Below are 27458 nucleotides of genomic sequence, written 5' to 3'. Positions count from 1 at the left end.
AGAAAATACTGAATTTGAAATACCTTTGAGAAATTAGAAGAATTTCAAAACAATTATAAGAAATTAAAAGAAGAAATGGAGAGACTCTCTATATCAATTTCTTTTAAAAGAGGAAAGGAAAATAAATAGGGATCACCCTTGATTAACCAAAATATAAGTATATAATTCGGCCAATGGCAGTGTACATAACAAATCAGATAATGAAACCTCAGTGATTCCGATAACTCAGACAAAGAAAGTTCAACTAGTAAGTTGAATTTGATACCACCAGTAATATCTATGCAACAGAATAAAATATAACAGAATTATTATGAGGGCATGGAATTAGGATATGGAAAATAATTCCTACTAATGACCAATGCAAGGGGGCAGCAACAATTATTTCCTCCCCAAAGTACATAAGGATCTAAACAATCCACCAGGGGAGACCAATAGTCTCAGGAATTTGTCACTGTGTTAAAAAAGCTAGCAAAAATATTGATGTTAGACAAAGGAGTAAAGTAAATAATTTAACATCACACACGAGGGGACACTATGGATGTTCTAAATAAAATTAACAACAAAGAACTTAAATCCGGAGACAATATTAGTCACCGCTGGATGATGAATCTCTTACACTAGCATTAAAAACTAAATGGGGAATGAAGGCTATATCCTATTTCCTTGACCTAGATGATACCCTTAACTTGAAGAAGAAAGGAATTCAGCTTGAGCCTACTCCAGTTTATACTGACACAATAATTACTTTATGTTCAATAACCAGATTTATTTGCAAGTATGTGGGACTGCTATGGGGAATGCCGTGCGCACCCACATATGCAAATTTATACTTAGGCTGGGTGGAGGCCAATATGGGCTTTTAAGGAAGTATGTCAGAATTAACTAAATATATCAAGTTGTGGATATATAGGATGATAATTCTGGGTATTATGGGAAGTCCAATGGAAATTATTAGAAAAATGTGTTACTACCCTTAAAGGGGCCAGATATACCCAAATGTTTAAACACTTGAAAGTGATGCAGCATAGCTGTAAAAAGCTGACTAGAAAATATCACATGAACATCTCTATGTAAAAAGAAAGATATTTCTCCTACATTTGGTGTATCCGGTTCCACGGCTTCATCGCTTACTTGTGGGATATTCTCATTCCCTACAGGGAAGTGGCAAAGACAGCAACACCAGCAGCGCTGTCCATATAGCTCCCCTCAGGGCTCCGCCACCCCAGTCATTCTCTTGCCGTTCTAACTAGTAGCATCTCCACGGGGGGTGGTAAAGAGTATGTGGTGTTAGTTGTAGTTTTTTATTTCTTCTATCAAGAGGTTTGTTATTTTAAAATAGTTGCCCGGCTTGTACTATTTACTCTAAGCAGAAAGTGATGAAGATTTCTGCTGAGAGGAATATGATTTTAGCACCAGTAACTAAAAATCCAATGCTGTTCCCACACAGGGACTGTTGAATACCAGAGAACAGTTGGGGGGGAACAGTTTGCAGGCTTAACTGCTTCAGGGTATGATCAGTCATTTTTCTAACAAGACCATGTAATGCTAGAAGACTGTCAGAAATTCCCCATCAAGGATAGGTAAGCCATTTTTCTTAGGACTCTGTATAAAATGATGCTTATATTAAGGGCTCTATGCTGGTTGACACTATTGTGGGGCTTAATCGATTGCTTTTTAGCATGTTTTCAGTATATATAAGGTGTTTTATCAAGACTTTAAAAACACTTTTGGGGTTTAATTGCGCCTTGGCACTTATTTGGACACCTAATCTAGTCAGAAAGGCCCCTCCACTCTAGAATGAAGAAGGGAGGAGGGCCTCATTTTCCAAGCCTCAAGTTGCGCAGGATTGTTTTGACTAGGCAGTTCATGCAGCTTCACGTGGGGAGTCAGAGACATCAGAAAGGGACTTCAGAGAGGCTTATTTCCTACTTAAATAATCCCTAAAGGAAGGGGTAAAAGCCACAGTAGAGGCTGTGGCAGTGTACTGTAATGATTTTCAACCGGTTATTGCTGTTATTAGCTCCGGTTTGGGCATTAAGGGGTTAATTGGTCTGAAAATTTGTGTGCAATCTTTTCAAAGCATTAAGGACACTGTGGTTTGTTTGATGGTTTTTTTATGTTTCAGTGTGCACTTTTATTATTTAAAGACACAGTACACGTGTTTTGTCAAAAATAATTTTTATTGCATTAAAGTTCTGTTTAAGTCTGTCAAACATGTCTGACCCTTCAGATAGCCTATGTTCTGTATGTTTAAAGGCAAGCTGGTTTCCCACCATTAAATTTATGTGTGAAGTGTGCCATAGCGTCCAAACAGCTTAAGGGACCGTACAATCACGCTTAAAGATGTAGCCCAAGATGATTCTTTAGCTGAAGGTAGTGAGGATAGTCCGCTATCACCCCTCCTTCTGTGTCAACACCAGCTATGCCCGCGCAAGCGATGCCAGTACATCTAGCGCACCCAATTGCTATTACTACGCAACAGTTTAGCAGCAGTAATGGATAATTCTCTCGCAGCATTTGTTATCCAAACTTGCCAGCTTTTCCAAGGAAGCATGATTGCTCAGTTTTAAATACAGAAAATGAGCAAGCAGACGTCAGAGGATAATTTATCTGTAGTTGCCCTCACATCAATCTGACTTGGCGGTGAGGGAGGGCCTGTCTGAGGGAGAAATTTCTGACACAGGAAAAGTTTCTCAGCAGGCAGAGCCTGATACCATAGCATTTAAATTTAAGCTAGGAACACCTCCGCGCCCTACTTAAGTAGGTCCTACGCTACACTTAATGATTGTGACCCTTTGGTGGGTCGTCCAGAAAAATTGTGTAAAATGGACAAATTCTTAGTGGTCCCAGTACCACACTGATGCGTTTCCGATACCTAAGAGGGTGGCGGATATTGTGACTAGGAGTGGGAAGAGGACCAGGTGTATCTTTTGTTCCCCCCCCTATATTTAAGAAAATGTTCCCCATTGTTGACCCCAGAAGGGACGGCATGGCAGACGGTCCCTAAGGTAGAGGGGCGCAGTTTCAACACTAGCTAAACGGCACGACTATACCAATAGAAGATTAGTTGCGCTTTCAAAGATCCTAATGGATAAAAAATTAGAAGGTTTACTTAAGTAAAATTTTTGTTCAACAAGGTTTTCTTCTTCAACCCAATTTCTTGCATTAATCCTGTAACCCACTGCAGCGTCTTTTTGGGTTTCAGGAACTAGAAAACTCGCTCCAGAAGGAGACATCTTATGATGAAGTCATGGACAGAATTCACCGCCCCTGAAGTTGGCTAATTCCTTCATTACAGATGCCCGCTTTTCAGTTAGCTAAATTAGCGGCAAAAAATTCTAGTTTGCAATCGTGGCGCGCAGAGGCTTTGGCTAAAATCTTGGTTGGCGGATGTGTCGTCCAAAACAAAATTGCTTAAATATTCCTTTCAAGGGTAAGACCCGATTCGGGCCAGAGTTGAAAGAAATTATTTCAGATATCACTGGGGCGAAAGGGCCATGCCCTTCCACAAGATAGACCTTTCAAAGCTAAGAATAAGTCTAATTTTCGTTCCTTTCGCAATTTCAGGAGATGGGACCTGCTTCTACCTCTACAGCCACTAGGCAAGAGGGTAACGCATCCCAGCCCAAACCAGCATGGAAACCATTGCAAGGCTGGAACAAAGGTAAACAGGGCAAGAAGCCTGTTGCTGCTACCAAGACAGCATGAAAGGTTAGCCCCCGATCCGGGACCGGATCTAGTAGGGGGCAGACTTTCTCTCTTTGCTCAGGCTTGGGCAAGAGATGTTTCCGGACCCCTGGGCACTAGAAATTGTCTCTCAGGGGTACCTTCTGGAATTCAGGGACTTCCTCCAAAGGGAAGGTTCCACATGTCTCGCTTATCTTTAGACCAGATAAAGAGGACAGGCATTCTTACATTGCGTAGGAAGACCTTTTAAAAATGGGAAGTGATACACCCAGTTCCAACAGCAGAACAAGGACTGGGTTTCTACTCAAACCTGTTTGTAGTTCCCAAAAGGAAGGAACTTTCAGCCAATTCTGGATTTAAAAATCCTAAACAAATTCCTCAGACGTTCCATCATTCAAGATGGAAACCATTCGGCCCAGAATTTTCACAAAGGTGCTAGGGTCCCTTCTAGCGGTGCTGAAGGGCCAAGGGGCATTGCAGTAGCACCTTACCTAGACGACATTTAATACAAAGCAACGTCCTTTCTCAAAGCAAAGGCTCATACGGACATTGTTTCTAAGCCTTTCTAAGGTCTCTCACGGGTGGAAGGTGAACATAGAAAAGAGTTCTCTGTCCCCGTTCACAAGGGTTCCCTTCCTGGGAACAATAGTAAGACTCGGTAGAAATGAAGATCTTTCTGACGGAGGTCAGGAAGTTAAAACTTGTTGAACACTTGGTCGAGTTCTTCAATCCATTCCTCAACCCTCCATAGCTCAGTGCATGGAGACAATAGGACTAATGGATGCTGCAATGGACGTGGGTTCCCTTTGCTCGAATTCATTTAAGACCATTGCAACTGTGCTATGCTCAAACAGTGAATGGGGACTATGCAGATTTGTCTCCCCCAGATACAAATGGACCAGAAAACCAGAGACTCACTCCTCTGGTGGTTGTCTCAGGATCACCTGTCTCAGGGAATGAATTTCCGCAGACCGGAGTGGATCATTGTCACGACCGACGCAGCCTCTTAGGCTGGGGTGCGGTCTGGGAGTCCCTGAAAGCTCAGGGTCTATGGTCTCGGGAAGAATCTCTTCTCCGATAAACATTTTGAATTGAGAGCGATATTCATGCGCTCCAGGCATGGCCTCAACTAGCGGAGGCCAAAATTCATCAGATTTCAGTCGGAACAACATGACGACTGTAGCGTACATCAATCATCAGGGGGAACAAAAGAGTTCCCCTGGCGATGAGGAAGGTATCCAAGATCATCAAATGGGCAAGAGGATCACTCCTGCCATCTATCAGCAATTCACAATCCCCAGGAGTGGTACACCATGGGAAGCGGATTATCTGAGTCCGTCAGACTTCCATTCCGGGAGGAGTGGGAAACTTCACCCGGAGGTTTTTGCCCTGTTATCTCCGACTTTGATTGGGCATTCCAGATCTGGATTCTGATTGGCGTCACGTCATGAACTCTCAAAGTTCCACGTTACGGGTAACCTGTCCAGGATCCCAAGGCGACATTGGGTATGAATGCCATTAGTGGGCCTTGGTCGATCAAATCTAGCTTATGTCTTTCCAACCGTTTCCCTCTTCTCCCCCGGCTAGTAGCCAGGATCAAACAGGAGAAGGCTTCGGTAATTCTGATAGCTCCTGCGTGGCCACACCAGGACTTGGTATGGCGGACTTGGTGAATATGTCATCGGTTCCACCATGGAAGCTACCTTTGAGGCAGGACCTTCTAATTCAAGGTCCATTTCGAACATCTAAACCTAGTTTCTCCTGCAACTGACTGCTTGGAGATTGAACGCTTGATTCTAGCTAAGCGTGGGTTTTCGGAATCAGTTATAGATACTCTGATCCAGGCTAGAAGAAGCCTGTCACCAGGAAAAATTTACCATAAGATATGGCGAAAATATCTTTGCTGGTGCGAATCCAAGGGTTACTCATGGAGTAAGATTAGGATTCCAAGGATACTAATCTTTTCTCCAAGAAGGATTGGAGAAAGGTCTTTCAGCTAGTTCCTTAAAAGGACAGATATCTGCTCTGTCTGTTTTGTTACACAAGCGTCTGGCAGCCGTGCCAGATGTTCAGGCGTTTGTACAGGCTTTAGTCAGAATCAAGCCTGTCTACAGACCTGTGGCTCCTCCATGGAGTCTAAATTTAGTTCTTTCAGTTCTTCAAGGGGTTCCGTTTGAACCTCTACATTCCATAGATATTAAGTTACTATCTTGGAAAGTTTTGTTTTTGGTAGCTATTTCATCTGCTAGAAGAGTTTCTGACTTGTCTGCTTTGCAGTGTAATTCACTTTATCTGCTGTTCCATGCAGATAAGGTTGTTTTGCGTACCAAACCTGGTTTTCTTCCAAAAGTGGTTTCTAATAAGAATATTAACCAGGAAATCATTGTTCCTTCTCTGTGCCCTAATCCAGTTTCTAAGAAGGAACGACTGTTACACAATCTTGATGTGGTTCGTGCTTTAAAATTCTATTTACAAGCAACTAAAGATTTCAGACAAACATCCTCCTTGTTTGTTGTCTATTCTGGTAAGAGGAGAGGTCAGGAAAACGACTGCTACCTCTCTTTCCTTCTGGCTGAAAAGCATCATCAGATTGGCTTATGAGACTGCTGGACAGCAGCCTCCTGAACGAATTACTGCTCATTCCACCAGAGCTGTGGCTTCCACATGGGCTTTCAAGAATGAGGCTTCTGTTGAACAGATTTGTAAGGCAGCGACTTGGTCTTCACTGCATACATTCACCAAATTTTACAATTCGATACTTTTGCTTCTTCGGAGGCTATTTTTGGGAGAAAGGTTTTACAAGCAGTGGTGCCTTCCGTTTAGGTTACCTGACTTGTTCCCTCCCTTCATCCGTGTCCCTAAAGCTTTGGTATTCGTTCCCACAAGTAAGGATGAAGCCGTGGACCGGATACACCAATGTAGGAGAAAACAGAATTTATGTTTACCTGATAAATTTCTTTCTCCTATGGTGTATCCGGTCCATGGCCCACCCTGGCATTTGGTCAGGTTTAAATTTATTTTTGCAAACTACAGTCACCACTGCACCCTATGGTTCTCCTTTTTCTCCTGACCGTCGGTCAAATGACTTGGGGGGGCAGAGCCTGAGGGGAGCTATATGGACAGCTCTGCTGTGTGCTCTCTTTGCCACTTCCTGTAGGGAATGATAATATCCCACAAGTAAGGATGAAGCCCTGGACCGGATACACCATAGGAGAAAGAAATTTATCAGGTAAACATAAATTCTGTTTTTACCTCAAAAGTTCCTCAGTAGCCACATCCCATTGTAAAGGATTTCTAAGCAGCATATTAGTATGTCTGTCCCGGGACAGCTGAAAGGATGAGCCTCGTGCACTCTCATCTTATTTCCCTATTCAGTTTAGGGAAGTTTACAATGAATTCTCATGAGAGTTAAGTCAAATCTCATGAGATCACAGTAAAAGAGTTCATGACCTCAGCACTGCTGATGCTGATTGGCTGCTGTTCATTTCTTCATTTTTTTTTATTTTTTTTACCTGCAGCTGGGAGCAGCTGAGTATAACTTTTTACACAGAACTTACACTGCTGAGCTGAGGAGATTTTGAGGTAAAATATCTTCCTTTTTTACATAGAGATGCTCAGGTGATATTTTCCTGTCAGCTTTTTACAGTTATACTGCATCAGTTTCAAGTGATTTAGCATATAAGTATTATGTCCCTTTAATTCTAATGAAATGTGCTTAAAACTCACAACAATCGTGATATACATATGATTAGCTTCCTAGATGTAGTCATCTCAAAGTCAGAGACTAACTATATTAAAAGAGATTCTTACAGAAAGTCTACAGAAACAAATAACATGTTGTTAGCCAGTAGCAATCATGCTCCCTCTACTATAAGGGGTCTACCAATAGGAGAGTACTTAAAACTGAGAAGAGATTGCTCTGATCTTGAATTATTTAAAGAGGCAGCATCAGACCTCAGACAGAGACTTCTTCAAAAAGGTTACAGCTTTAGATCCCTTAGTAGAGCTTATTGTAGAGCTTTGAATCAAAATAGAGAAGAACTGTTAATACCTAGGAAAAATGAATGTTAAAGAGGGTGATAATGAAGTTAGATTAATTACTACATATTCTACACACTCTAAGGCAGTTAATTCTATTTTGCTAAAGCACTGGCATGTACTCCAAAGTGATCCTATTACTAGATCTATAATACCAGATAGCCCCAACATTACATATAGAAGAGGTCCAAATTTAAAAAATTAATGAGTCAGAAGCCATTATGAAAGATATGGGTGTAAAGGTTGTGGACACTGTAGGGTATGTAAAAATATGTGCAAAAAGTCAGAAATCAAGGATAGATTTAGTAATACAAGGAAAATCAAACAGTATATTAATTGCCAAAGCAAAAACAATTATCTATTGTATATCATGTGGAAGTGAGAATGTTTTACTATATAGGAATGTCTACTAGGAACTTGGGTACTAGAATCATAGAACACTTGTGCAATGTTAGAATGCCTCTAAGGATTTAGCTAAGGATAAAAAAATTACCACAGTGGCTAAACATTTTTATTTCCATCATAACAGTAATGAAAACCACTTAAAATGCTGGGACTTGGACAAATAAATCTAGGCATTAGAGGTGGAGACCCTACCAATTTTATTGTTACAAGCAGAAACTAAGTGGATATACCTCTTAAGTAGCACACCCCCCAAGAGGTATGAATGATAACAATTATTAGACGTTTTTGTGAAATAATGTAACATGTGAGTTTTAACATGGGGTATACAAACTAAACCCCTTCTTTTATTTCACAAAAGTACTGTAAAATTATATTTCTGTAACAATCACAGGAGTAGGGAGAATTAGGATTCATTTACAAAATAGCTACAGTAGGTTAAGTGTACTAAAAACATGTAATTAAAAGGAAACATTTTTTCCATTGAAAACAATAGGGGTGGTAGGCGTCAATCTGATTGGTTGGCAATTTCTAACACCACGCGGACCTGAATGGGAACTTAGAAACCTTGTGCAGAAGTATAATGAAGGTAGGCATGATTCTGATTGGTCACCATGATTTACGCCTAGGTGTACCTGTTTGAGAACTGCCGCCAATAGCCGTTGGAGTTTTCAGCGCGGTTTCTTGAAGCGGCGACCAATCAGAAATGAGCTGTTGTTCTCTGATTGGTCAATGTTTTATTTAAATTTTCAAAAAATTATTTTTGAGTTTTTACAGTCTTTTTTGGTTTAAAATAGGCCCTTATATGGGTCGAAAGGCATCAACTTGATTCCAGAAGTCCTGTTAAACTTTTTCCAGTCTGTTGAAGGTGTGCAAGGGGTGTCCTCACCCGACGCCGAGGTATCCAGCTATCGACCGGGAATCTTGGGGGCATTGGGGCATATGTATCAAGCTCCGAATGGAGCTTGATGCCCTGTGTTTCTGGCGTGTCAAACAGCAGTTATGAAGCAGCGGTCACAAAGACCGCTGCTCCATAACCTGTCCGCCTGCTCTGAGCAGGCGGACAGACATCGCCACAATATACAACCCGATCGAGTACGATCGGGTTGATTGACACCCCCTGCTGCTATTGGCCGCGAGTCTGCAGGGGGCGGCGTTGCACCAGCAGCTCTTGTAAGCCAATTACACCAATTTTCATTTAACTGTATGTAATAGATGCTACTTTAAAGAAGAATATGCACATATACTGATATAAAAATCCAGTATAAAACAATTTAAAAAACTACTTAGAAGCTCCCAGTTTAGCTCTGTTAAAAGGATTAGCTTGAACATCCACTGCAAGTGGAAACTTTTCAGACCCCCCCCCATTCCTCTGCATATGAAAATACTCTTTACACAAACAGGAGCAAGTTGGAGTAGGTATACTTCAATATTCTCATAAAACTGTGGGGCTTGGTTAGGAGTCTACAAATCAGTGCAATGTTATTTTAAATAAGCAAAACTATACTTAAAAAAAAAAGCTGTATAGGCTATATAAATGGATCATCTACAAAACATTTATGCAAAGAAAAATCTAGTGTATAATATCCCTTTAAGCTCCCTTTCAAAGTTTCTCCCCTTATGTGTATACATTTTAGTGGAATGGGTAGCACCAGAGGTCATCTAAACATACCCCTGTAATTTCTATAGTTACTCAATAGTCCTGTTATTTCTCTAAGTAGTGCCACCATCTTCCCCTTTGTGTTCAAATAGTATTTTGGTAGGAAGCATTTTCCTAGCATACACTAGCGAGGCTTGATTCATAACACCAGAACACACGGTTCCACTGCTCCAGAGTCCAGTGGCAGTGTGGCTACCACTGATGTTGATGTGAGGCTTGAGTATAGCTGCTTAGCTATGGAAACCTATTTTATGAAGCTGCCAATTACGTCATTGTGTTTATAATGCTTTTCAGAGGCAGTTTGGGGCTTTGTAGTGAGTGATGCAACAGATGATAAGCAATTTGTACACATTCTTCAGTACAACACATTATACTGCCAGTGTTTGTCTAAGGAGATTTCATGTGCATGATTTTATGCACCTGTTAGCAATAGATGTGCATTAAAAACTTGAACTCAATAATTAGTAGGGCTGTATCCAAGTATTATTTCATTGCTAATGTCACATGTATAACCACTGGCTCTCTGATTAGGCAAAATCATCAGAATGTGGGTACACAGGACCTATGGCTGTATTCTCTGCAAGTTATGTGAACAGTAAAAGTGATCACTAAAACAGTCATAAGTTTTATTGAAGGTATTTTTCGTAATAAAGAATAATATTGAAAAATGCTTCCAATCAAAGGGCAAATTAATTAGGTAAATTTTAGCTTGAGATTGATTGTCCCTTTATATATCCTAGTTTTCAATTGTTTCTCTTGTTGAACTTTAGAGAGTTTGTAAAAGTTTGTCTCCTTTCTTTGGTACATAGAACTAACGTGTGAAGTCCATGCTCGGCGTAGACGTCACTCTGCACAACTTAATGAGATAAAAAACACTAAAGGTGAGGGGGAGAAAATGTGGGGAAAATAGGTGTATTTTATTTGTCCTCAATATGTATTGTTTCCCAGTTATCATCTTATCCCCAACTGTGTCTCTCTTTTAATTTCTCTCCTGTGATTTATTGTTATATTACCCGGGTTTTTTATTTTCAAATGTTCAATTTGTCATGTCAATCTCTTTCCATAACTTTTTTGCAGTTATGTCTCCTTTGCATTTGTATAGCCTTCTATTACTTATGCATTATTTTTATGTTACCTAATTCATTTAGCTCCAAGCTACCAAGGAGAGGCAAAAAAGTGCTGCCTGGATGGCATGCAAGGAAATGATATGGGTAACAGCTGTGAGCAGCGCTCCCGCTACATCCTTGATGACAAAGAGTGTGTAGGCGCTTTCCTGGACTGCTGCAAAAACGTAAAGAAAAAGAGGGAAATTGATGCACAGCTGAAAAAACATGTTTTGCGGAGAAGAAGTGAGAAACCATATTACATGTTCTTAAATATTCCTAGAGGAGTACTCTGTATTTTATTAACATCTTCTCTGACAGTGGTGACCCTGATTTGTGTATTGGTTATCTATGACTGTTTCTATTTTATTAAATGTATAATATTTCCAGCTTTACTCTTCTAAAACCCTAAAATACATTAAACATTTCTACTGAAATACATTACACCTACAAAAGTAGCAACGATTAAAGGAACGCTAAAAGCAGTATGAAAAAACAGCTATGAATTGTTTTTTGAAAGTTTGAACTGAAGTTCAAACTAAAAATATGAATCAAAGAAGACATCTCATAGAGTAACAATTTAACATCACCATAGGAGATATAATATTAGAATCACTCACATTTGGTGAAGCACCATCAGGTGCTATAACAGCAAGCCAGAACCTCAGAGTTACCCAGCAGACTCGCCTCAGGATCAGCCACATCTATTTCCACAGGATTACCCAAGCTCATGGATCAATCTGTTGAGATGCTGATTCTTGCGAAACAGGAAACATCACTTGGCAGTGCAATAAAAGTAGATATACTGTAGCTGATAGTATGTTAAAATAGTTATTAAAATCATATATTCAATGTATTGATTGAGCAACATGGTTCTCAGTGTTGCCACATCAATATTATGGGGCTCATTTATCAAGCCACAATTCAACCCGATCGAGTACGATTGGGTTGATTGACACCTCCTTGCTGGAGGCCGATTGGCCGCGAGTCAACAAGGGGCGGCGTTGCACCAGCAGCTCTTGTGAGCTGCTGGTGCAATGTTAAATGCGGAGAGCGTATTGCTCTCCGCATTTAGCGAGGTCTTGCGGACCTGATCCGCACTGTCGGATCAGGTCCACAAGATCTTTGATAAATAGGCCCCAATATCTCCTATGGTGATGTTTATTTGTTATGCTATGAGGTGCCTTTTTATTTATTTTTTTAAGACTTGTATGGTGGGTGGCCTGACACGTCAGAAGAGCACTTCATAGAGTCTATGAGTAAGTGCCCCTAGGGGAGTGAAACGCGTCAGTTAGTTACTTTTTAGGTGCCATCCATGCTGTCTTTTCAATGCTTGTACATTGATTTTGCACCATTACATTTTTCTGGTTTTATTGCAACCTAGAGGGGCCCATTTATTAAGCTCCGTAAGGAGCTTGTGGGCCCGTGTTTTCTGGCGAGTATTTAGACTCACATGTAAAGTAAAGCCAAGCACTCACTGCCAAATCTCAAGGTGCACGCTGTAAGGATCCTGCACAGATCCAAAACAAAATCAGCAAATCCAAGAACCAGCAGCACCATAGGTATGCATCAAAAATCCTTTTATTGGTGAGACATCACAAAATACAACGACGTTGCTGACCGAAACGTTGTTGTATTTTGTGATGTCTCACCAATAAAAGGATTTTTGATGCATACCTATGGTGCTGCTGGTTCTTGGATTTGCTGAGTCTTTAGACTCGCCAGAAACAGCAGAAACAGCAGCCAGAAACAGCAGTTATGAAGCAGCGGTCACAAAGACCGCTGCTCCATAACCCTGAGCAGGCGGACAGGAATCGCCGGAATTCAACCCGATCGAGTACAATCGGGTTGATTGACACCCCCTCTGCAGGGGGCGGCGTTGCACCAGCAGCTCTTGTGAGCTGCTGATGCAATGCTGAATATGGAGAGCGGATTGCTCTCCGCATTCAGCGAGGACAGTGCGGATCAGGTCCGCAAGACCTTTGTTAAATATGCCTCATAGAGTGTATTTTCTTGTGTTTCTGTTGGACTTCAGCATAGCAGCCTGTGAATTGTTATCTGGGAAATGTATTGGACTTGTCTCAAAATTTTCTATTGGCATGTGAAAAACTGTTACCATTTGATATAATTTGATATCTATTTACATAATCTTTTACTTTTTATCTTTTTGGATTTATTGTGGCGCCTCTGTTTAAATAATTTCTGTGGAGGTGATTTTTTTTTTTAAATTCAAACTAGCAGCAAATGCATGTTTATGAACCAATGATAACTAGGTTGTCAGGGGTAATGCTCACAGCTGTTTTGAATAAAAGGGATACAGCTCCAAAATCCTGACAAGAAAGGGTTTTCTTGTTTTGTTTTTTACTCAGGATAACCTCAGGAAAATCCAATAAAACAGCAATATATTTTTAAATATCTTATTTTAGACAGATCAAATACAAAATTGAGAACAATGTCCGATTAAGTAATCTAATTATTTGTGGGTATTTTGAATTTTCAGACATTGGTTTGTGATTTTTACTGATTCTCTTTTGCTATTACTTAAAATAGGGTTGTCAAATTAGTGGTCATATTGGAATGTTTTTTTTCACTTCCAGGTCAAGTAAAATATATTTTAAAAGTTCAATTAATTCAAATACAAATATGTATATGACAACAATCTTGCATAAATCACCTAAAACAATATAAAACCTTTTTTACTTTAGGTGACGAGGAGTACTTAGAAGATTTTGAAATTTTGTCAATGACTGAATTTCCAGAGAGTTGGTTTTGGAAAGTGGAGCAAATATTAGAAAAACCAGATTCTAATGGGTGAGTGACCATTGTCTCTTCAGTACATGATAATGAGACAGCACAGTCACATGCCAGTTTCTGAATATTTTAAAAAAATTAACATTAAGTATAAACTTTATTGAAAACCCATAATTAAAACTAGTTAAAAAGAGGAGGATGAGTGAATCCCACGAAGAGTGTATGTCACTCAAAATCTCATGAAACTAATCAGAATGGTATCTCACAATCTTATCTCAGAAGCTTAAAAATAAACAATGGGCAAAAGCACATAAATATTGTATGAGTCTGTGAGCATACAAGGGCCTGATGATCAAAAACTTGCCACCATGGAGAGGAATCACACAAAATCTTTGGGGTTTTTAGACCTTATATTGTAATATAGAAGATTCCCCTTCACATACAAAACCCTGCATAGTGAGATAAGCATCTGTCAAGGTAAAAATTGTGTTTCTAAAGTTATTTGAGGGACCTCATCATACTAACGAGATGTTTTAAATTATCATACCTGAGAGGTGAGCTTTAGATCACTAGACCCTCAGTCATCAATAACATACATAAGTAGGCTGACCATATTTCCTTGAGACAAAAACGGGACATTGAGATGTCAAAAACGGGACAGGGTTAAAATTCTTTATTCATAGGGAAAAAAGTAAGATTTTAACAAAAGTTCTTTTATGACTTGAATATAAACTATTGAGCCAACAATTATCCTTAGCTGAGTTGCCCAAAATCATTGTTACATGGTGGATAAACTGAGAAAAATGTGGAAATAGTTACTTGATAATGATAATTGTTATTTATAACGTCTGTACAACCAGCACTGCAGCAGCATAATAATAAGCATAATTAATGACAATTTAATTGATTGACAGGCACTGGTCTTACTTTGACCATACACAATTCTTGCAGAACTTAGACATTTGATCTACTTGATCACTATGTTTGTATGTTCACACTGTGACACAAGAAGATGGTAAGAATTATCTCTCTGGTGATAGTCAGCCACTAATTCGGGTGATGGCAGAGGCAGATGATCATCACATCAGATGATGACAGATCTAGTCCGACTCCTGTCCTTACTAGGCACTAGCTAGTAGTTCTAACTTCCCTCTCGTGACCAGTCTCTCTCCTCAGTTCAGTCTGACAGCTCACGACTGAGTACTGACCTGCTTTCACATGCTTTCAATGATCACGCCCCTAATTTTGAGTGCGGGCGGCATAGACGCGGTGCTGTGGATCATGTGGGCATGGCCACCCAACCCAAACCCTGCAGTTAAAAAAAAAACTGCCCTTCCTGCCGGCAGGGAGTTTAAAAAATGTTAGTAAGTGGTATGTGTGCTAAAAAATGACACTTGTGCTGGTCGCACAGTCTAAGAACCCTCAAAACGGGACAAAATGAATATTATTAAAGAAACGACGGGACAGGGGAAGAAACATAAAATAACGGTACTGTCCCTTTCAAAACGGGACATATGGTCAGCCTATACATAAGGGTAAAGGGTATAGGTATTTCTATCACACAACTAACATACCTAAGTGCTCAAAGGAAACCTCATATCTGCAAGCATCCATGGTGGAGTGCCCTTTCCATCCATTTTCTGACTCTATCCCTGTGTCTAGAAATTCACAGACAGTGTTGAAAGAGGTCCACTTGCATATTATTTTAAAATCAAACTGATTTATTTACATAATAAATAATTAATATTTCTTATAATTATATGGGTCCTGCATCAACTCCTGCCAAATTCACTGCTTTCTGTGGCATTTGTACTCTGTCTGACTCTCTATTTTGGTATGTGTCTGTAGTCTGTGATATAAGTTATGTATTTATAAGTTCACTAATGCTATATCCTCAGCCTCCTCCAAATTCTATTATCTGTTAAATTTAACCTATCTCACCCTGAATCGAACTTTCCCAATTTGCCTTTGACTGACTTTGATCATGTCATTAACTAATTTATTGGAGTCAGCTGAATGCTCTGTCCTATAAATTTAACACTTCTATTGGGTAGCATTGCTGGGGTGTTGCATTGCTGGTTTTGTTAGCATTATCGTAACATCATATGTTCACATCTCTTAAGTGAACATTTATAAGCGAGGCATCAAAAATTGGGCAAAAGAATTATACAAGAACTGAACAAGGTTTGGATAAGGGACAAGACACTAGGCAAGTGCTGCTGTAATACTTTGTTTTATGTGTTTCATTTGTTCCCTCTTTTGTAAAAATGCTCAATATCTTCATATTCCTTTTTGATACCACTTATCTCTATAACAAACTACTTTACTCAATTACTCCTCCCCCCTCACTACTTGCACTGTTCATTAGCCCATCTCTCTTAACCTCACCTTACTTTAGTACTCATGAACTTGACACATTCCTTAACACTCTCTCTCCCCCTGCACCCCATCCCAAAAACAGCCTCATTACTGCAAATCTGCATCTCATCTCATGTCACTCTCCCTCTTGCTCATACTAGCTGCTGGTGGTGACATCACCCCTAATCTTGGTCCCCAAACAACTTTCTAACAGTGCACATCCATGTGTGCCTTTCCATAGACTCACAAAACAAAACTCTGGTAACCTTACTCACATTCCTCTTGTATCAAAAGCCACTACCCCCTTCACTTGTGCACTCTGATACTCTTGTTCTGTTTGCAACAAGCTCACTTCAATGACCTCTTTATCTCCCACTCCCTCGACCTTCTGGCTCTCACAGAAACCTGGTTTTCTCCTTCAGACACAGCATCCATTGCTGCTCTGTCACATGGGGGTCCCCACTTCAGCCACACTGCTAGGTCTGGTAATAGACAAGGAGGTGGTGTATGTATTTTACTTTCCTCTCGTTGCACCTTTCAACAATTACTGCCCTTCTCTTCCCTCACATTTTCTTCATTCAAAACCCACATGATTCGCTTATTCTCTCCTCTCTCTATACATGTTGCAGTTATATACCACCCCCTTGGCTCCTCAACTCAATTTCTAGATAACTTTGCTGCCTGGTTACTTCCTTTCCTCAGACACCCCTGTCCTCATTTTTGGTGACTTTAACATCCCTCTTGACAATTCCACTGCCTCCTCTGCAAAACAACTTCTGCAACTTACTTCCTCTTTCGGTCTGTCAAAAACTCCCCTTTTCCTCTGTCTGACCATCATCTCCTCACTTGCAACATCACATCCCTCCCTACAACTCTCCCTCCTTCTACCCCTCACAGTAAACTTCACAGGAGCATTATGTCATTAGATCAGCAACATCTCGCTAGTTCTCTCGAACCTCTTCTCTCTTTCATCTCCTCCTTTTCCTGCCCTGACCAATCTATCTGCCACTATAATTCCACCCTTACATCGGTCCTTGACAATCTGGCCCCTCCTACCATAGTTCGGAAATCACCCACTCATCCTCAGCCCTGGCACACTCCTCTGACACGATAACTAAGCAGATGTTCCTGTACTGCTGAACGGCACTGGAGAAAATCTCGGTTTATTCACTACAAGTTTATCTTGAACTTCTAATATTCTACCCTTACTTCTTTACTTTTATCGCTAATTTTTCTTCAAATCCAAATTGTCTGTTCTTCACTTTCAATACTCTTCTTTGCCTACCCTCACCTCCTAAAAGAACTTCTCTCTCAGCTCAAGATTTTGCCAGCCACTTCAATAACAAAATCTACTCCATCAGAAACAAAATCAGCTCTCAACATACTACCAGTCTCCCACCCCCTCAAAAGATCACAATCATCCAAAATCCACATAGCCATAAATTTAGATCCTTCCCCCCTGTTACTGAGGAAGAAGTTTCTGCACTTATATTGTGCTCTCAACTCACTACCTGTCCCCTCGACCCCATCCCTTCACACCTAATCCCCTCCCTCTCTTCTACCCTTACCCCTATACTCACACACATTTTCAACCTCTTCCTCAGCACCGGTATATTTCCCTCATCTCTAAAACATGCACTGGTCACACCTATACTCAAAAAACCTTCTCTCATTCCAACCTCCCCATCCAACTACCGCCCTATTGCCCTACTTCCTCTTGCTTTAAAGCTTCTTGAAAAGCTAATATATGCACACCTATCCCATTTCCTTACATTAAACTCCCTCCTTGACCCACTGCAATCTGGATTTCCCCCTATCACTCCACAGAGACAGCAATCATTAAGGTAACCAATTACCTATTTACAGCAAAATCCAAAGGCCCCTTCTCTCTGCTTATCCTTCTTGATCTGTCTGCAGTCTTTGATACTGTTGACCACCCTCTTTTGCTCCAAACCCTCCAATCCTTCGGCATTTGTGACACAGTCCTCTCGTGGTTCTCTTCTTACCTTTCTAACTGTACTTTTAGTGTAGCCTTCTTGGGGGTTTCCTCTGCCCGTTACCACTTTCTGTTGGGGTACCGCAAGGCTCTGTCCTCTGTCCCCTTCTCTTCTCAATCTACACATCATCATTAGGTTCCTTAATAAAGTCCCACGGGTTTCAATATAATTTCTATGCTAATGACACCCAAATTTACCTCTCTGCACCAGACCTATCTCCTTCCTTGCTAACCCGTGTCACTAACTGTCTTTCTCACATCTCATCCTGGATGTCCTCTCATTACCTTAAGCTATATTTCTCCAAAACAGAGTTCCTTATTTTCCCCTCTTTATCCAAATTCTCCACCACGCATCTCTCTTTAACTGTCAACAACTCCATCATTACCGTTACCCCGCATGCCCAATGTCTTGGGGTCACATTTGACTCAGATCTTTCATTCACTCCTCACATTCAGGAAATCCTGCCGCTTCCACCTTAAAACACAACTAAGATTTTAATTCACTCTCTCATTCTTTCCCGCCTCAACTACTGCAACTCTATCCTCTCTGGTCTCCCTATCTGCCACCTAGCTCTTTCACAATCCATAATGAGGCCTCTGCCAGGCTCATCTTCCTTACTCGTCGCTCTTCATCTGCTGTACCTCTCTGCCAATCCCTTCAATGGCTTCCTCTTGCCTCAAGAATAAAACACAAAATTCTCACTCTGACATACAAAGCCTTCAACTGCACTGCTCCCCCCAACATCTCAGACAATGGCCTCTAGTTATCAAGCCGTCAACCTCAAATACGCTGGAATTCCGCAGCGTATTTGTGGCGAGGCTGATTCGCCTAAGTTATCAAGCTCTACACACCGTCAAAAGTAGAATTTTGTGACGTAAGCTACGATCCGCCGGACTCAGTCCGACACAGATCAATTCTTACGTCACTCCAGATGTTCCGAATGCAAGTCCGGCACAATCTGACTACTTTTGCTAGTTATCAAATGACTACCAGGTACGCTTGGCACTTTTCCGGCCCAGCGTACCTGGTTTTCAATCCGCCGCCCTGGAGGTGGCGGATCCCATAGGAATCAATGGGAGTTTGACCATAGCGAAAGTTCATGTTCTCTGCTGCCCGACATCCCATTGATTCCTATGGGAGATGTCTGCACCTAACACCCTAACATGTACCCCGAGTCTAAACACCCCTAATCTGCCCCCCTACACCGCCTCCACCTATATTAAACATGTTAACCCCTAAACCGCCGCTCCCGGACCCCGCCGCAACTATATTAAACATGTTACCCCCTAAACCGCCGCTCCTGGAGCCCACCGCCACTCTAATAAACTTATTAACCCCTAAACCGCTACTCCCGGACCCCCTCCGCAACTTACATAATACCTATTAACCCCTATCCTGCCCCCCCTATACCGCCGCCACCTATAATAAATTTATTAAGCCCTATCCTGCGGATCCTGTACCCCGCCGCAACTAAATAAATTGTTTAACCCCTAAACCGCCGCTCCCGGACCCCGCCGCCACCTATATTAAACTTATTAACCCCTAATTTGCCCCCCCTACACCGTCGCCACCTATAATAAATTTATTAACACCTATCCTGCCCCCCCTATACCGCCGCCATCTATATTAAACTAATTAACCCCTAAACCTAAGTCTAACACCCCCCTAACTTAAATATTATTTGAATAAATCTAAATAAAAATTACTCTTATTAACTAAATCCTATTTAAAACTAAATACTTACCTATAAAATAAACCCTAATATAGCTAAAATATAACTAATAATTACATTGTAACTATTTTAGGATTTATTTTTATTTTACAGGCAAATTTAAATTTATTTTAACTAGGTACAATAGCTATTAAATAGTTATTAACTATTTAATAGCTACCTAGATAAAATAAACACAAATTTACCTGTAAAATAAAAACTAACCTAAGTTACAATTACACCTAACACTACACTATCATTAAATAAATTATTCCTATTTAAAACTAAAAAAACCCAAAATAATAAAAGTCCCTACCCTATTCTACATTACAAAGTAATCGGCTCTTTTACCAGCCCTTAAAAGGGCTTTTTGCGGGGCATGCCCCAAAGTAATCAGCTCTTTTGCCTGTAAAATAAAATACAACCCCCCCCAACATTAAAACCCACCACCCACATACCCCTACTCTAACCCATCCAAACCCCCCTTAAATAAACCTAACACTACCCCCCTGAAGATCTCCCTACCTTGAGTCGTGTTCACCCAGCCGGGCCGAAGTCATCATCCAAGGGGCGCTGAAGAGGTCTTAGATCCGATAGAAGTCTTCATCCAAGGGGCGCTGAAGAGGTCTTCCATCCGGTAGAAGTCTTCATCCAAGGGGCGCTGAAGAGGTCTTCCATCCGGTAGAAGTCTTCATCCAAGGGGCGCTGAAGAGGTCTTCCATCCGATAGAAGTCTTCATCCAGATGGCGTCTTCAATCTTCATCCATCTGGAGCGGAGCTATCTTCAAACGAGCCGACGCGGAGCCATCCTCTTCAACCGACGACTACCCGACGAATGAATATTCCTTTAAGTGATGTCATCCAAGATGGCGTCCCTCGAATTCCGATTGGCTGATAGGATTCTATCAGTCAATCGGAATTAAGGTAGGAAAAATCTGATTGGCTGATTAACTCAGCCAATCATATTCAAGTTCAATCCGATTGACTGATCCAATCAGCCAATGAGATTGAACTCGCATTCTATTGGCTGTTCCGATCAGGGGTTAATAAATTTATTATAGGTGGCGGCAGGTTCCGGGAGCGGCGGTTTAGGGGTTAAACAATTTATTTAGTTGCGGCGGGGTACGGGATCGGCAGGATAGGGGTTAATAAATTTATTATAGGTGGCGGCAGTATAGGGGGGCAGATTAAGGGTTAATAAGTTTAATATAGGTGGCGGCGGGGTCCGGGATCGGCAGTTTAGGGGTTAAACAATTTATTTAGTTGCGGCGGGGTACGGGATCGGCAGGATAGGGGTTAATAAATTTATTATAGGTGGCGGCGGTATAGGGGGGCAGGATAGGGGTTAATAGGTATTATGTAGGTGGCGGAGGGGTCCGGGAGCGGCGGTTTAGGGGTTAATACATTTATTATAGTTGCGGCGGGGTCCGGGAGTGGCGGTTTAGGGGTTAATATATTTATTATAGTTGCGGCGGGGTCTAGGAGCGGCGGTTTAGGGGTTAATAACTTTATTTTGTTGCGGGGGGCTCCGGGGGGCGGCGGTATAGGGGGTAGAACAGTATAGTATAGTGTGGGTGCTTAGTGACAACTTATCAGTAAAGCTGTAGAAAAGCCGAAGAGCAGCGAGATCAGATGAGTGATAACTATCACAGTTCGCTGCTCATCGCACCTTACTTGGTGCGCGGCTTTTTGACAGCTTTTTTGATAACTTTTGCAAACGTATTCAGGTCCGCGGCGGCGATGTGAGGCGAGCTTAGGCGAGCGTATTGGGGCCGGCGAAGGCAGGTACGTACGGAGCTTGATAACTAGAGGCCCTTGTCTCCAGATACTCTTCTTCTCATCCCCTTCTCCTGCTCTCCACTTCTCTTGTTACCTCCACACATTCCCGTTTACAGCAATTTTCCAGACTGGTTCCCATCTTGTGCCTCGCTCCACAAGACTCTCCCTTAGTTTTGAAATCTTCAAGACTCTACTGTTCAGGGATACATACAACCTACACTAACCTTTCCTAATCCTAGTTCCTCTCCTCCATTGCTATCCCCTTGAACCCACCTTGGCATGTACTAAGAGCCCAAATGTTTGCAGGTCACCTTCATAAGAGCTGACTACAACAGTGCAACTCTCGGCAGGGCGCTCTACCCATTTGGTCCATATAAATGTTACTTTGTATACCACCTATGTTTATAGCGCTGCAGAATCTCTTGGCTCTCTACAAATAAATGATAATAATAATAATATTTTAAACATGCTAGAATTATTCTCTTGTCACATACAAACAAACGTGTAGACACCTCCACCCAACACCATGTTCCATCACATGATGTGACTATTTCAGGAGGAGGGGTATGTTTTAAGCATTCTCGTATTAAAAAAATATTGGTTTCCATAGTAACGCTGATTCAGCATCTTTGTTTCTATCTATTGTTTTCTTTTATTCAAAATCAGCTAACTTTATTTAAAGAAATGGTCACAAATTTGTCAGCTTATAGATACATTTGTATTATGAACTTTAGTAAACTGAAGTATATTTAAAAGTAAACATATTTTTTGTAGAAATATACTTGCTGCCATATTTCTTTGCTTAAATATTTTCCTTTTGTGATGAAATAGTTAATACTCAAAAGGTAATAGCATGTTACCATTGTAATCTATAAACATATTTTTTCACTATCTTGTGATAATTGTGACATTTTTAAAAAATTGATACGTTTTTATTTTGTCAGTAACTCATTGGTTATTTCTGTAATAGCTTCAGAACGGTATTATGAGCACTGTGATGGGAAACTAATTTTTGCTTCTAGTAATTTTGTAGATTTATGAAGAGTTTCAGGTAAATACTCCCTAACATTTTTTTCTGTACAAAGTATATTTAATAAACTTGCAAATTAGCCTGCATTAACTTTAAAATTCTTTACTCTAAACTAGGAACCTGTTTTGCTTATAAAAACATTTATAATGTCATGTCAAAATCATGTCTAATACTTTTTAGGCAACAAAAGGATATATAAAAAAAAAAATTAAAAAATTCATAACAGCTTAAAGGGACAGTCAACACCAGAATTGTTGTTGTTTTATAAGATAGATAATCCCTTAATTACCCATTCCCCAGTTTTGCATAACCAGCATAGTTATAATAATACACATTTTACCTCTGTGATTAGCTTGTATGTAAGCCTCTGAAAACTGCCACCTTATTTCAGTTCAAGTTTTGACAGACTTGCATGTTAGCCAATCAGTGCTGACTCCTAGGTAACTTCACATGCGTGAGCTCAATGTTATCTATATGAAACACCTGAACTGACGCCCTCTAGTGGTGAAAAACTGTCAAATGCAAAGACGCCCTTCAAGGTCTAAGAAATTAGCATATGAACCTCCTAGGTTTAGCTTTTAATTAAGAATACCAAGAGAACAAAGCAAAATTGATGATACAAGTAAATTGGAAAGTTGTTTAAAAGGACATGCCCTATTTGAATCATGAACGTTTTTTTTGGACTTGACTGTCCTTTTAAGTCTTAAGACAATCTTATTAACCTGTGACGTATAATTCCTTTATACGAGTATTATACATGAGCATGGGAAGAGAGCATTGGACGAAGGGATGCATATAGATCAATGGAAGGAACAGCAATGTTTGATTTAATGGTAATTTTTTCTTACAAATCAGTGGGACAGCTATGGGCATGAGGTCCACGCTAGGCTATGCCAATCTCTTCATGGGCTTTTGGGAATCCAAATTTTTGGTCCAACATGAGCTTGGTGTGAACCTCTTGCTCTACAAAAGATACATAGATGATATCCTCTTTATTTTGAAAGGTGATGTAGATTCATTACAGTCTTTTATGTCCTATATGAATAGGAATTATTTTGGACTACATTTTATAAGTACCTTTAGTTCAGTTAAAATCACTTTCCTAGATCTGGATATAGATGTTTTAGAGGGAAACAATGTGACAAAGACTCATTTTAAGGAAGTAGATGACCACAACTTGATATACTCAAACAGTTGCCATTTAAATACATGAAAAACAACATTAGGAAAGGTCAGTGCTTAAGAATAATAAGGAATTATTCAAGACTGGTAGACAATATGAATCAAGCAAAGATTTTAGAATAAACATTCTTTTAATGGGGCTACAAAAATGAACTAATCACAAGTGAGTGAGGAAGTAAAGGCACAAATTAGGGATTTCCTATTGGAATATAATTAATCAAAAACTGTAAGTGATTTGGCCAACAAGGATATTGTCAGGACTCTTACCTGGAGGACCCTTTTTTGGCGTCCCATGTAGATAGGCGCCGAGATCTGTCTGAAGCTGCTGTGCTGCAACTCCCTAGGCATACGTGGCTGTGCCTTCCTAGGTTTTAAAGAGCCATTTTGTTGATTACAGGAACTCCCACCAGGAGGAATCAGGTGTGGGAATTCCTATAAAAGTGCAATCAGTCCTTTACTCCCTGCTGAGTTATTGCCCTATACAGAACATACTTCTCTGGCTCCTGCTTGCTGTGATTCCTATATATGTTCTCCTTGCTCCTGAGACTTAGCATACTTGTTGTACCTGAAGCTAAGTATCCCTGCTGTGATACCTGTGTATGCTTACCTTGCTCCTGAAGCCAAGCATCTCTGCTGTGATACCTGTGTATGCTTACCTTGCTCCTGAAACCAAGCATCTCTGCTGTGATACCTGTGTATGCTTACCTTGCTCCTGAAACCAAGCATCTCTGCTGTGATACCTGTGTATGCTTACCTTGCTCCTGAAACCAAGCATCTCTGCTGTGATACCTGTGTATGCTTACCTTGCTTCTGAAGACAAGCATCTTTGCTGTGATACCTCTGTATGCTTTCCTGGCTCCTGAAGCCAAGCATATCTGCTCTGATACCTGTGTATGCATTCCTTGCTCCTGAAGCCAAGCATCTCTGCTGTGATACTTGTGTATGCTTACCTTGCTCCTGAAGCCAAGCATCTCTGCTGTGATACCTGTGTATGCATATCTTGCTCCTGAAGCCAAGCATCTCTGCTGTGGTACTTGTGTATGCTTTCCTTGCTCCTTAAGCCAAGCATCTCTGCTGTGATACCTGTGTATGCTTACCTTGCTCCTGAAGAAAAGCATCTCTGCTGTGATACCTGTGTATGCTTACATTGCTCCTGAAGCCAAGCATCTCTGCTGTGATACCTGTGTATGCTTAACTTGCTCCTGAAGCCAAGCATCTCTGCTGTGATACCTGTGTATGCTTACCTTGCTCCTAAAGTCAAGCATCTCTGCAGTGATACCTGCGTATGCTCACCTTGCTCCTAAAGTCAAGCATCTCTGCAGTGATACCTGCGTATGCTCACCTTGCCCTTGAAACCAAGTATACTTACTTTGATACCCACATATGCTCATCTTGCTCTTGAAACCAAGTATACTTACCTTAATACCCACGTATGCTCACCTTGCTCATGAAACCAAGCATAGTTACCCTGATACCCACGTATGCTTACCTTGCTCTTAAAACCAAGCATACTTACCTTGATGCCCACATATACTAACCTTGCTCTTGAAACCAAGCATACTTCTCTTGATAACCATGTATGCTCATCTTGCTCCTGAAACCAAGAACCCTTTGTGTGTTACCTGTGTATACTTATCTGCATCGTGAATGCCAAATTCTCACCAACGGTGCCCACTGGGTATTCTGTGCTTGTTGAGAGACCTGTACTTATACTTTGGGAATTCTGCTCCCTTTTTCCCCAACTCCAGAATATTGTTGTTTATAATTTTGCTTCAGTAAAGTATTCACAAGAAAATACTTTTTTTGTCCGGTGTCTCTATTCCTGCAGATCGAGTTCTTCATACCTCCCCTCTCCCTCACAAATATGATAAATGTACCTTTGACAAATGATTATAATTGTGATTGAAAAATATTAAAAAATATATTAAAAATACACTGACATCTAGTTCAAAATTATCCGGTTATAGCCAATAAAATCACTCCCTATACCAGAATTATTTATAGAAATAAAAATAATTTGAAATGCCTATTAGCCCAGAGTGAATTTCGAGAGGAGTGTAATACCAGAAAAATAGGCATCTGTGGTAATGAGCTGAGTGACTTCTTTTCCTGTTTTTGGCTGTATGTGATATCATGTCAGGACAAAGGGGTAACTTACCGTATGGACATAATACTCATATGCTAAATCACTTGAAACTATTGCAGTATAACTGTAAAAAGCTGACAGGAAAATATTACCTGAGCATCTCTATGTAAAAAAGGAAAATATTTTACCTCACAATTTCCTCAGCTCACTAAAGTAAGCCCTGTGTAAAAAGTTATACTTCAGCTGCTCTCCAGCTGCAGGTTAAAAAAATAATGAAGAAATGAACTGCAGCCAATCAGCATCAACAGAGCTGAGGTCATGAACTCTTTTACTGTGATCTCATGCGATTTCACTTAACTCTCATGAGATTTCATAGAAAACTTCCTTAAACTGAATAGGGAAAAAACATGAGTGTGCATGAGGCTCACTCCTTTGCCTGTCCCGGGACAGGCATACTGATTTGCTGCTTAAAGTCCTTTGCAATGGGGTTTGAATACTTAGGACATTTTGAGGTAAAATATCTTTCTTTTTTACATAGAAATGTTTAGGTGATATTTTCTAATCAGCTTTTTACAGTTATAATAAAAGGATTATCACTATGATTAAGGTTCCATACTTTGACTATAAAACACTGACACTAAAGATGTTGTCAGGCTGAGGTGATTGCCACCTATGGTGTTGGGTGATGGTCCTGCTGTGCAGAAATAACAAAGAAAAGTAGAGGACAGTCCAGAGCGGCAGGTTATGTAAAACACTGCACATGAGCTTGCACAAGCTTAGATACAAAGTGAGTAGGAGAAAACAAAGTCCAGTTAATAGGCCTGGGGTCATACAAAGGAAGGCAATCCAAAAAAAGCTTTTATACAAAAGGAGCAAGTAAGGGGCAAAGCCCAGAGAAAACAGGTAGAGGTCAGGAAACTAGATAATAACACAGGTAAAAGCAACAGGAGCTGAGTAACTCACAGCAATGCCCAAGCAATTTGATAGAGTGAGCTGCCGAGTTTTATAGGGAAAGACCCCTCCTCTGGAAGTGGCCCAGTCAGATGAAAGCTGATTCAAAGTATAAATCCATTGTAAGTGAATGCAGCTTACTGGCATAGGTTTACTGGGAGTGTTGCTATCTTGCAGTACCTCACTTTCACCACATAGAATGCTGGTGCTCACATAGTAGGCCTCAAGACTGGGGACTAGAAAAATGGCAGAATGGGCAGAGATGTAGTAGATTAAAAAAAAGGTAGGCGAGGGTGACAGGAGAGGAATTTCAAGGTGAGTGGTGGGCACGCTGGGCAAACAGACCAAGTATGGACAAAAAAAAAACGAATAAAATTTGTCAGTATTCATTCATTTTCATTAAAGAAAACGAATGTTAGTCGCAAAACTAATCCTCCTATTAGCAAGATCGGGGTTATGTAAAGAAGATTAGGTTAGCGCGACTCTCCAGCATGCAAAAGCTAAGTATAAGCTACAGATAAACCTTTTTAACCTGTAGCTTAGGAACATTTACATTCATATAACGAAAAAATGTAAATGTTCTATGACTATTCAGTATTTCTTAAGTTTAAAACAAAACGAATACTGAATAGTGCAGCCAATGAATATTTGGGGAAACCAATTTCCCAGAATATCCGTTCCAAAGGATTCAGACAAACTAAATTATTTGTGCTTCACAAGTCT

The 27458-nt window shown here is 40.5% G+C and overlaps 1 protein-coding gene across 1 annotated transcript in view; it reads left to right on the top strand.

Annotated features, from left to right (window-relative positions):
* The window catches only part of LOC128663753 (A.superbus venom factor 1), a 489422-nt gene that overhangs the window by 264898 nt on the left and 197066 nt on the right, over positions 1-27458 (top strand). Inside the window, exons 16-18 of the mRNA XM_053718238.1 lie at positions 10597-10668; positions 10936-11136; positions 13596-13701. Coding sequence (XP_053574213.1) covers positions 10597-10668; positions 10936-11136; positions 13596-13701 — 379 coding nt within the window. The remainder of the gene's footprint in view (positions 1-10596; positions 10669-10935; positions 11137-13595; positions 13702-27458) is intronic.

The sequence above is a fragment of the Bombina bombina genome, chromosome 6 (assembly GCF_027579735.1).
Source record: "Bombina bombina isolate aBomBom1 chromosome 6, aBomBom1.pri, whole genome shotgun sequence".
In the NCBI taxonomy this organism is placed as follows: domain Eukaryota; kingdom Metazoa; phylum Chordata; class Amphibia; order Anura; family Bombinatoridae; genus Bombina; species Bombina bombina.
The sequence above is the reverse complement of the archived record's forward strand: the minus strand, read 5'-3'. Positions and strand labels throughout refer to the sequence as shown.